The 12,576-nt window shown below is 39.2% G+C and overlaps 1 protein-coding gene across 3 annotated transcripts; it reads left to right on the forward strand.

The window, feature by feature from the left end:
* Positions 1-359: 359 nt before the first annotated feature.
* On the forward strand, positions 360-2,976 carry LOC107473992 (uncharacterized). 3 transcript variants are annotated; one of them, XM_016093580.3, is made up of 2 exons: positions 360-698; positions 946-2,976. In XM_016093580.3, exon 2 carries the CDS (start codon positions 1,140-1,142, stop codon positions 2,658-2,660), a length of 1,521 nt encoding a protein of 506 aa, XP_015949066.1. In that variant the 5' UTR covers positions 360-698; positions 946-1,139; the 3' UTR covers positions 2,661-2,976. The 3 variants fall into 3 exon arrangements, with proteins under 3 accessions (XP_015949066.1, XP_015949068.1, XP_015949069.1); XM_016093582.3 differs by having other exon boundaries at positions 1,001-2,976; XM_016093583.3 differs by having other exon boundaries at positions 1,107-2,976.
* Positions 2,977-12,576: the final 9,600 nt, after the last annotated feature.

A 12,576-nucleotide genomic window follows, 5' to 3' on the forward strand; every position in this document is an offset into this window, starting at 1 on the left:
ACTTTTTTTCTTAAAAACACTCAAAAAATAATATTTTAGGAATACAAAAATAAATTCTAATAGGTCTGTCACATATTTGTGTAATTTATACATATTATTTTATAAATATTTTAAATAAAATAAGCAACTATAAAATAATCAAACAATTCAAAGTAAAATAATCAAATTTAGATAAAAAAGTTATTGGAACATTATAATTATTTTTTTATAAATATTAAATATATTTTTTATATGGTAAACATTTTTATATTTTTATTTTTCTTAATTTGATTATTTTTAATGAATATATCTTTTTCTTTGAGAAGAAAAAGTAAAAATAAATGCAAACTCCTCAGTCCTCAGTACTCAGACTCACTCGCCTCTGTCCCTCTGTGTACTCGCTTATCAGTTAATACTTATCGGTTATAACCACTAACCAGCCATTACTCTATCTTTTCTTTCGTTTTATTTTTGGATTTTTAGATTTTTTTCCTGTTCCCTTTTGATGAGTCTAACCAAGAAGAAGAATTAGGGTTCTTATCAGTTATCACCCAAAAAAACAAATAATAAAATAATATTATTTTGATTAATTAAAAAAATAGGGAAAATATTGCGGGAGAGAGCGTAGGCAACATGGTTGTCGATGATATGGTTAATAGCATCATCGTCGGCTATGGAGGCTACTCTTCTTCTCGATTCTCCGATGCTTATCACAAAAGGTAAACCCTTTTGAAGATCTATCTCTTCTTCTTCGGTCTTTTCTCTCTCTCTCTCTCTCTCTCTCTCTCTCTCTCTCTCTCTCTCTCTCTCTCCCCCCGCTGAGATTGAAGAGATACATAAGTATAGAAGATATATGTGTGTTCACTCTGTTTGTGCTATTAGATATATGTTCAAATTAATTTATTCTTAGGGAAGAAAGAAAAGAAAAAAAATTACAGAATTTTTTTTATTTGTTTTGTTGTATAGGTTGGATTTGTTGATTTTTTTTCCCCCTTCTGTCAATGCAATTTTATAAATCTAGGGTTTGATGGAGGGGATATATAGTGGTGATTGATCTGATGAAGGTGTTTATGAGGTTGTTTTGTTGAATTTGTTTTTGGGAATGGCAAAAATGAACACAACACCAGCAATAGAACTCATGAGGGAAATGATGAGGTAGCATGGGCGATTCTTCTTGTCTTGTTTCCTTGTCAATGGAGAATCACCACCCTTCAACGCTCTTGTCAATGGACTCAAGTGCATCTTCTCACGATGAACTCGATCTGGAGATGAATCGCCAAATCATATTCTCAGGCCCACCAGATATCAACCTGCCCCTCTCTGCTGAGCGCAGCCCTCCCCCGCCCTCTTGGAACTCCGACCCCTGTGATGTCTTGGATGTTGGTCTTGGCACACAAGGCTATGAGACTGAGAGCTTTCTTAACATGCCCAAAGCTGCAGCAGCCGGAAGAAAGTGTGCTAAGCGAGTCGACAGCATGTGGGGTGCTTGGTTCTTCTTTAGTTTCTACTTTAAGCCCTCTTTGAGTGATAAGTCTAAGGCCAAAATTGTTAGGGACAGCAACAGTGTTTCGGGGTTTGACAAGTCTGATCTCAAGCTTGATGTTTTCATGGTTCAGCATGACATGGAGAATATGTACATGTGGGTGTTCAAGGAGAGGCCGGATAATGCGCTGGGTAAGATGCAGTTGAGGAGTTTCATGAATGGGCATTCTCGCCAAGGGGAGCGCCCGTTCCCATTCAGTGTTGACAAGGGTTTTGTTCGATCCCACAGGATGCAGCGGAAGCATTATAGAGGGCTTTCTAACCCTCAGTGTGTTCATGGCATTGAGCTTGTTCCATCCCCCAATCTGATGGTCCTTGATGAGGAGGATCAGAAGAGGTGGATGGAACTCACTGGCCGGGATTTGAACTTCACAATCCCACCTGAAGCAAGTGATTTCAGTTCATGGAGGAATCTTCCCAACACAGACTTTGAGCTCGAGAGGCCGCCTGCCCCAATCAAGGGTGCTCCGAATTCACACCCTAAGAAACTGCTCAATGGATCTGGACTGAATTTGTCAACTCATTTGTCTAACCACAGTAATGGAGATGGACTGGACCTATCTCCAGTCAGTGGCAAAAAGAGGAAGGACTTTTTCCTACACGGAAACGAAGAAGAATGTTACTTGGCTGTTAATCCTCCAGCTGATCGGATTCCGGATATAGAAATGCACCTCCCAAATGAGCCAAACTGGTTGAATGATTTTACTGGGGTGATAAAGGGTGTGTATGGACCTGTTACTGCTGCAAAAACCATCTATGAAGATGAACAAGGCTATCTGATTATCATAAGCTTGCCCTTTGTAGAACTTCCAAGTGTGAAAGTTTCTTGGAGGAACACTCTGACTAATGGTATCATAAAGGTTTCTTGTATGAGCACTTCACGAAAGCCATTGATTAAGAGGCATGACCGGACATTCAAGCTCACTGACCCGGCATCGGAGCACTGTCCTCCTGGTGAGTTCATCCGTGAGATCCCTCTCTCAACGAGAATTCCTGAAGATGCCAACATTGAAGCATACTATGATGGGCCAGGATCAGTTCTTGAGATCTTGGTGCCTAAGCATCGTGTTGGACCTGAAGAGCATGAAGTCCGGGTTTGCCTTCGCCCTCATAGAGGGAATGATCTTAATTTAACTTGAAGATTAGGCACTTTTATTTGAAACAAAAAGGAAAAAAAAAGAGATTATTTTTTATTATTATTAGGAATGCTAGTATGGTGCGTTTATCATTGTTTTCTTCTAGCTTTGTACCATACTTTATCTGTGATAGAAATTATTTGTCTTACATTTGATCTCTAGCTCTGACAATTTTAAGCTCGCGGAATGCCCTGGTTCTTTTTTGTTATTCCGGTGCATCTCTAAGCTTTTGATTGTAAGCAATTATCAGTCTGAACAGAGCCGGTTCTGATTTTGTTTCAGAAATTATCAAAAACCATACATCATACCTTTGGAATAAGTCGCCAAAGTATTCTTTATCTATGCCTCTGATATGTTCTTAGATATGACGGGATTGGTTTGATTACAATTTTTATCAGTTACTAGCGTTTGCAGTGGCTACGCGTCCGATGATATGTATTTTTATTAAAAAATTCTATGTATATTAAAATTTAATTACAAAATCAATTATTATGTATTTATGGATAAATATATATTATTTAATTTATTGAAATTAATTATATTTTTAAGATATATTTTATGTTTTAATATATATTTTATATAAATAATGTTTAAATTTTGGCTCAACAGAATGAAAGTCAGGTCTAATAATGCAAAAAGGTCCATCAATAAAGGTGGATTTTATGATAAGTCCGACTTCTTTAAAGAGCTTGGACAACGACATAAAGGTCTAGTTCTACTTGATCTAACAAGTAACTGTCTCTTTTAAGTTTTTCATACTATTTCTACTTCATTTAGAAAGTGGATTCCAACAAACTCTCATGATAAATGAAATGTATATCTATCAGAAAATATAGAACTACTCTAACAAAGGTAGTTATCTACTCTACTATAAATACAATGGCATCTTCTAAGTATAACTCACATTCCAATCTACTAAAAATCTGTCTAAAGTCTTTGCTAACTTAAACATCGGAGTCTTTTGGAGATACCACCCCCAGACTTCCTCACGAGGAACTCAGATAGGCGGCACCTCGACACTAAAGAGGTCGGACGCCACTACATCTAGGAACTTGGACCTCACGTTCAGGCCCAAATTAGGGTTGAAAGGGAGCCCTTGGAACATTGGCACCATTACCGGGGATCTGAAATTTACCCTCTGACAAATAACGGATTATGAGTTCAGAAATGGCTATACGGTATGTGAGTCTGAGCCAGAAGATCAGCCAAAAGACCAAGCCTTTTTGCTTCCGCCTTCATTGCTACACCATGGCCTCCACGAAAAAAGGGACCTCAGGAAACCTCAAACAACGAGGATCCAATCCAAGGTCCACCATCCCAAGGCTGAGGATTAATCTCATGCGGCCGAGATCCTAGATCTCGTCCATGGCCAAGGGGATCGGCTACAACAACTTGAACACGAGGCTGAACGACAATAGGAAGTAGAACGTGAGTTGCGAAAAGAAGTAAGGCGACGAAAGGAATTCGAAGACAAGTTACAAAAACTGGAATCTAATGTACAAAGGAGGAATAATCGGGTGAAGCATGAGGAAAGTTCCTTGGGATGGCAAGATCCGTTTACAGAAGAGATCATGAAGGCTAAAGTCCCTAGGAACTTCGAATCGTCCGACATCGATATCTATGAAGGAATGTCCAATCCAAGCCACCATCTTAGTAACTTCAGAAGTAGAATGTACTTGGACGACGCTTCTGACACCACTCATTACAAAGCCTTCCCGACTACTTTAACCAAGGCTGCAACGAAATGGTTTGATAGTCTGTCCCCCAGGTCGGTCACTAGCTTGACGACCTGGCCAGAAATTTTTTTACCATATTCTCCATCTAAAAAGACAAAATGAAGCACGCCCCGAGCCTACTAGGAGTAATGCAAGAAGTCAGAGAAATCCTTCGTGCCTATATGAAAAGGTTCAACAAAGCTTGCTTGAAAATTCAGAGTCTACCAACCGAAGCTATAATTATGGGTCTGGTCAATGGCCTTAGAGAAGGGTCATTTTCTCAGTCAATATCCAAGAGATACCCAACTTCTCTGAACGAAATTCAACAAAGGGCAGAAAAGTACATCAGCATGGAGAAAAACTCCTGACTTAGGAACCTTCTTCGTGATCTAACTTGTCCTACTATCAAACTCGGGACAAAGAAAGGGAATCCAAGAAGAAAGGGGAGCAAAATGTAGAAAAGCTTAGAAAGTATCACAATTACACCCCTCTAAGGGTTTTCTTGGTCGATGTTTACAGTGAAATATGCCACACAGAGAAACTCCCGCCTCTCCGTCCGATTAAGAATAAGAAAGCTGGAAGCCGGACTGAATATTGTGAGAACCATAAGTTGTACGGGTATTCCACCAATGAATGTTACAACCTAAAAAAATTCATCGAAAAGTTGGCCAGAGAAGGCCGACTTGATAGATACCTGGCAGACATGTCGGACAACCCAAGAAAGAGAAGAAGGGATGAAGAAGGAAGATGACCAGAACACCCTCTTCACACCCCCGAGCGATATATACACATGATTAATGGTGGATTTGCAGGAGGAGGAATATCAAAATTCTCACAAAAAGACACCTAAAGGAAGTATATCAAGTCGGGGAGGACAGTCAATCGCCCGACTTACCCACTATCTCCTTCACTAAAGAGGATGTTCAAGGAATAGTACCCGAGCACGACGACCCACTGGTGATAACTGTGATCCTAACAAATGCTAACCTCCACCAAACCTTGGTAGATTTAGGTAGCTCGGCGGATATCCTATTAAAATCCGCCTTTAACAAACTCGGGTTAGAGCAAAAGGATCTAAGGGTATATTCGGATAGTTTTTTTGGACTGGGAGACGCACCAATCCGACCTCTAGATTACATTTCATTATACACCACCTTCAGAAAGGGTGCTAGGTCAAGGACACTAAGTGTCGAATTACTGAGGAAAAACTCGTTGAATTACTGAGGAAAAACTTCTGTCTCTTTGTCTGAAAAGTCTCTGACATGTCCGGTATCAATCCCGACCTGATGTGCCATAGCCTTTCTGTATACCCAGGTTTTTGAACTGTTCATCAAAAGCGAAGAAAGCTCGGACTAGAGCGAACACAAGTCGTAAAAGAGCAAGTACAGTCTTTGCTAGAAGCATGATTTATAAGAAAGGTGAAGTATCCGCTTTGGCTAGCCAATGTGGTATTGGTAAAAAAGCAAAATGAAAAGTGGAGAATGTGTGTTGATTTTTCTCGACCTCAACAAAGCCTGTCCTAAGGAACCTTATCCATTCCCCAGCATAGATGCCTTGGTCAACTTAGCGTCAGGCTACACATACCTATCCTTTATGAACGCCTACTCAAGATACAATCAAATCCCAATGTACAAGGAAGATCAGGAAAAGACCCCATTCATAACTCCAAAGGCAAACTATTGCCATATATGCCTTTTGGATTGAAGAATGCAGGAGCTACCTACCAATGATTGATGAATAAACTGTTTTTCTCTCACATAGAAAAACTCATGGAACTATACATGGATGACATGCTCGTTAAGACTAAAGATGATGGAACACTATTGTTCGACCTCACAAAAGTATTCTCCACTATAAGGAAGCATGAAATGAGATTAAATCCCTAAAAATGCACATTTGCAGTGGAAGATGGGGAGTTTTTAGGGTTCATATTGACTGAAAGAGGCATAGAAGCAAACCCTGACAAATGTCAGGCTACGACTTGTATCAAAGAAGTCCAACAATTGAATAGAAGGTTAGTGGCTCTATCCAAATTCTTAGCAGGTTCAGTCTTGAAATCACTTCCTCTCTACTCAATCCTAAGGAAAAGGAAGCAATTTGAATGGACTCCAGAATGCGAACAGGCCTTCCAAGACTTCAAGGCATTCTTGGGGCAATCACCCATACTTACCCGACCTGAAAAAGGGGAAGAACTCGTGTTATACCAATCAGTTGAAGGTCGGGCCACAGCCTCAGCCGTGGTCTGAGATGACGAAAAGGGGCAGTAACCTATCTACTTCATCAATAAAGCCTTACAAGGAGCAGAGCTGAATTATCAAAAGATAGAGAAGTTTGCTTATGCCCTTGTTCTTACATTCCGAAGGCTTCAAACCTACTTCCAAGCCCATACCATTAAAGTCTGCACTAATAAACTAATGAAAAATATCCTATAAAAAACGAATTTAGCTGGGAGAATTTTACAATGGGCTATAGAACTGTCTGAGTTCGATTTAAGATACGAAACTCGGACATCCATCAAATCATAATATCTTGCCGACTTCATCGTTGAATACACCAAAAGTCTTGGAAACCCTACTACATGGAGTCTGTACGTAGATGGGTCATCAAACAAATCTAAAAGCAGAGATGCTATCATTTGAGAAAGCGATCAAGGAACTCGGATAGAACTATCCTTAAGGTTCGAGTTTTCTGCTTCTAATAACCAAACAGAATATGATGCTTTACCTGCTGGCTTGAAGCTGACTAAAGAAGTGGAGGCAGAAAAGGTGGTAGTGTTCAGCGATTTGCAAGTAATAACTTTACAAATTAACGGCATCTACCAAGTTAAAGACCCCACTATGAAGAAATACTTGGATGAGACACGAGAACGACTAACACACTTTTCAAAAAGTGAGGTCCGACATATAACTCAGGAGTCCAATGCCCGAGCTGATGCTCTATCAAAGTTAGCCAGCACCAAATCAGGAGGCAACAATCAAAGTCTCATCCAAAAGACTCTACAAACACCATCCATATCAAAGGAAGAGGAAGTACTGACTGTATACAATCAACATTTAGGGTAGATGACCCCCATAGCCAACTACCTCAAATTTAACATGCTCCCCAAGAATGAAAAGAAGGCCAAAAGGCTCGTAAAAGAGGCGCAAAACTATACACTGGTCCACAATATCCTATACAAAAGAGGGATCTCAATACCCTTCTTAAAATGCGTTCCGACATCCAGTACAAAGGAAGTCTTGCAGGACGTAGATAATAGCATATGTGAAAACCACCAAGGAACTCGATCACTAGCAAAAAAAGTGATCTGAGCTGGCTTTTTCTAGCCAAATTTACAGAAAGAGGTGGCTGAGTTTGTCAAAATGTGTCCGCCTTGCCAGAAACATGCTAATTTCCATGTGGTACCCCTGAAAAGCTTATCAGTATTACCTCACCATGGCCATTTACAAAATGGGGTCTTGATCTTCTTGGACCATTATCCCAAGCACCAGGTCGAATCAAATACCTCATAGTAGGAATTGACTACTTCACTTAATAGATTGAGACAGAGCCCTTGGCAACCATCACTGCTCAAAAAAGTTAGAAATTCTTGTATAAGAATATTGTCACAAGGTTTGGGGTTCCTCACTCCATCACTACGAACAATGAAACTCAATTTATCGACTTGACCTTCAGAAACTTGGTGTCCGACCTGAAAATAAAATACCAGTTAACATCCGTGGAACACCCTTGCCACTGGACAAGTCGAAACTGCCAACAAAGTCATATTGGCCTGATTAAAACGCTGATTGCAAGATGTGAAAGGAGCTTGGGTGGATAAGCTTATTCAAGTGTTGTGCGCTTATCGAACCACTCCACATTGTATAACGGAAGAATCACCTTCTAACTTGCATCTGGAATGAAAGCAATGATTCCATAGAAGTAGCTGAAGAATCACCTAGAGTTTTGTTTTACAACGAAAGAGCTAAAATCCAGGCTCAGAAAGAAGAGCTAGACCTCCTTTATGAAGTCCGAAAAAGAGCTCAGATTAAGGAGAAATCTCTAAAGCAAAGGATGGCTCTAAGATATAACAGAAAGGTGATCAAGAGAAACTTCACCACCAATGACCTCGTTCTAATTCGAAATGACATTGGAATACAAAAGTCAGGTGAAGAAAATCTAGCTGCAAACTAGAAAGGACCTTACACGGTAGTAGAGGTCCTAGGCAAAGGTTCTTATAAGATGTCCGATCTCCAAGGGGGGGAGCTCCCGAGGTCTTGGCATGCTTGTAACCTAAAAAGATATTGTAGCTAAAAGCCTTATACCTAGGTGCACTCTTTTTTCCAATAAAAATGGTTTTTTAATAAGGCACCAGTGCAAGGGCTAGGGGCACCCAAGACTTTAGTAAATAGCCCTGTAAAGGAATTTATTAAGCATTAATAAAAGATTCCTGGTCTATTTCCTTTTAAAAGTTTTCTATTTCAAACGTACTAACTTAACTTCGACAAACCGCAAAAATTATTGCCCGACCTAAAGTTGTCGGCAAGATAAAGTGACGATGTACAATTTAATGTAAGAAGTTATGTACAAAGCGATCTCAAAATAGGTCGGAACAAAAGCAGAGTTGTAGAAGTAACTTAATAAGGACCAATTACTCGAAATCAGCCCCACATAAGGAAATTTATAAAATATTAAAGAGAATAAGGTGAGAGAGGGGAGTAGGAATAACAGCTTTCGGATCAGAAGGATCCAACTCCGATCGCTTCCTAGGAGAAGATCGGACGGTCTTCACGACCTCCTGCTGCGAAGAGCCCGCTCCAGCTTCTTTCTGCCGCTGGAGGTTCTGAGCTACAACCGCCTTCTTGGTGTTGCAGAGAAGTTTTGTAGCATACTTGAGAGCTATACTTTCTACAAAACAAAGCAGAACACAATCAGAAACAACAAACTACAAACAAATAAGATTTAACAAGAAAAGGAGAGGGAGCTACCAAGCTCGGACTTCAGAAGGCTGGGATCTCCCAAAATTCCTTTTGTATCCAAATGGGGAGCTTGACCCCAAGTATCCAACAAAAAATCTACCACACCCCTCTCTACGTCATCTAACTTGGATAAGTCAACTTTATCAATTATGAGGTTGTCTTGTCAGTATAGAGGAAAAGGGGATTCTTGGTTTTCAGGAAGAAAGAAAGGTCAGGTATTGTCAGCAGCTCGGATCTTAAAAAAGTGGTTCTTGAAATCATGGAAAGACTCGTCAAAAGTAGAAAATATCTTCCGACCTTGTACAACTTGGAGGGATATTTATTCCGACTTATTTGAAGAACTGTAAGGCTTCGTCGCAACGAAAAGATAAAAGAAAATGTTTAAAGAGGGTTCGACACTTAACTCCCAACATAGGAGCTCGTACATCTTCACAAAAACCCAAGAGTTCGGGTGTAATTGGGTAGGAGCAAGATTACAAGAGCTAAAATACGTCGGGTAGTACCGACATGGTTAAAACCCGACGTCCATAACAGAAGTCATGGAATGCTTGAGCCTGACCCATACCCATAAAAAGAACAGACTCAAGCAGGGGCACTGTTCATACCATGGTCCAACAGAATGAAACCAGGCTCAATAACACAAAAAGGCCCACCAATAAAGGTAGACTTCATGATAAGCTCGACCTCTTTAAAGAGGTCGGACAACGACATAAAGGTCCAACTCTACTTGACCTAACAAGTAAATGCCTCCGTAAGTTTCTCCTACTATCTCTACCTCATCTAGAAGGTAGATCCCAACAAACTCCCAAGATAAAGGAAACGCTTATCTATCAGAAAAGATAGAACTACTCCAACGAAGGTGGTTATCTACTCTACTATAAATACACTAGCATTCCCAGGTATAACTCACGCTCCAATCTACTAGAAATCTGCCTAAAACCCTTGCTAACTTAAGTATCAGAGTCTTTTGCAGGTACCACCCCCACCTCCTCACGAGGAACTTAGACGGCATTAAAGAGATCAGACGTCGCCACATCCAAGGACCTAGACTTTACGTTGAGACCCAAATCAATGTTTCAAAAACTCTTGGAACAAATAACAAATTTAATAGTTGATTTTTTTTTATGTAAGCTAATGATTTTTATACTATTCTTTTGGAAAATTATTTATTGAAAAATAAGCCTTTTTAGGAAAATGTATGAGACTACAAATAATATGTTTTGAGGAAAATAAAAAGTAAAATATTTTTAAAAATTAATTTATTATTAAAAATTAAAATAACAAAACACCTTAAATATAAATTTTAGAGTTAGGATTTATTTATTTATTTAATAAGTATTATTCGGCAAAAGATATTATTATTTTTAGAAAAAATAATATAAAGAAATAAGTATTTCTGTATATTTAAGCTTAAGGTGTTATTTATTTATTTATTTGATAGGCTGATTAATTTTAAAGTTTCTAATTGACTATCAACAAAGAGTGCGGGAAAGGTTGTGAGTATAATTCAAAAATGCTGAAAATGACACACTAAAGTGCAACTGTGAGTTAACATAGAAAGTCTATAAATAGTCTTAGGTTATTGTAGGGATTTCAGTTATTTCTTTTAGAAAACACTTAGGATTTATTTGGATGGAATGATGAAAATAAAAAAAGAAAATAAGAAGGAAAAGAAAGAATTTAAATGTATTTTTATTTTCTCTCAAATTGTTTGGATGAAGGGAAAATAGGAAAAAAGAAAAGGAAAGAAAAAATAATTTTCTTTCTTTGGTTAAGAAAGAAAATTAGAGAGAAAGAAAAGTGAATAGTGTAACACCCTAATATTCAAATCCTTATGCTCGAGTCATAAGTCAATGATATTACGGTGGTACGACTCTCAGGTGGATTTTTAATATATAAACATAGGTAATTTTGAACGGAGTATTAATCGAGAAGCCTGAAAAGAGTAGAAATAAAATCGCGAAGACGTATCACTCACGATTCGACAACGAAAAGATAAAACATGAAGCCGAAAGCGATATATGGACAAGGCATAAAGGAGATTAAGAGATAGAATACAGATAGATATATATATAACATAAGTAAATAGCCACTAGTCGCGACCCGCGAAGTTTAGGCCGGCTAGGGTACAGTATGAAAGTAGTTGACAACAGTACATCCTAATCTCTCCCAAAGGAAACATAAGAGCCTCTATAGGCAAGTTCCAAAAGAGTTCAACACATAATATAATATCTTCAAAACAAAGGTGGAGAGATTCTAAGCAAAACACAAAGTGGAGAAAATAAAGATCTTCGCCGGCTCTCAGATGAACCACAGCTCACTTCTGAGCACCTGGACCTGTATCTGAAAAACAAGAGATATATACGAAATGAGAACCCCGGGCCCATGGGTTCCCAGTACGGTAAAAGTGCCAAATAAATACAATGCACTGCAATAAAAACTCACTAAGCATCCTAAACTTCTTTTCTCCAAGTATCTAGCCTAGATTCTCACTAATCCATGAATAGGCATCTGTCGTAAGGGGATACTAAATCTAGTTCATGTTACACATGTTTCCCAATCTCGCTGATTCTTACACGAATCAGACTCAGAATCATAAGCAAAACCATCACCAGTTGTTCTGTCTCAGCAACTCTATATCAATACATCATACCCCCGCCTGGAGCTAGTGAAATCACATCACTGCGTCTACCCAGGGGACTCAAATTATCTCATTCAAAATATCCAGGGGGCTCAAATTATCTCATTCAAAAATCATCATCATCATGCAATCGCATCACCAATTCATCTCATCAAGAACAGCCCCCAACATCCACCGACACCAACATGAGGGATCTCTCAGTTGTACAAACACAAGCAATACAGACAAGTAATACACAAATAGGGTACAAGTAGAACAAGTAGCACGTAATCAGGTAACATAGCATGTATGATATAGAAATCCAAAACAAATAGGCAAACCCAAACAATTCAAACATATGCAAATGATGTATGCCTGCCCTATGGCTGATGATATCATCTGTCGGTTATATAGCCAACCCGACACGTCCTGGTAGCTAACCATGGACAGAAACACCCTTTGCGGAGCAAGTAGGTTTGAGCTACAACCCCCTTGCTACTACCCGCTCAGCCCAGAGCCAGTGGAACAACCACTACTGCGGCTACTACCCAGGCATCACAATCTCTGACCTGGAGCAAGTGGGACGAACCACAACCCTTACTACTGCCCAGGTATCTTAAGCATTAACC

Source organism: Arachis duranensis, chromosome 2 (assembly GCF_000817695.3).
Source record: "Arachis duranensis cultivar V14167 chromosome 2, aradu.V14167.gnm2.J7QH, whole genome shotgun sequence".
NCBI classification, from domain to species: Eukaryota; Viridiplantae; Streptophyta; class Magnoliopsida; order Fabales; family Fabaceae; genus Arachis; species Arachis duranensis.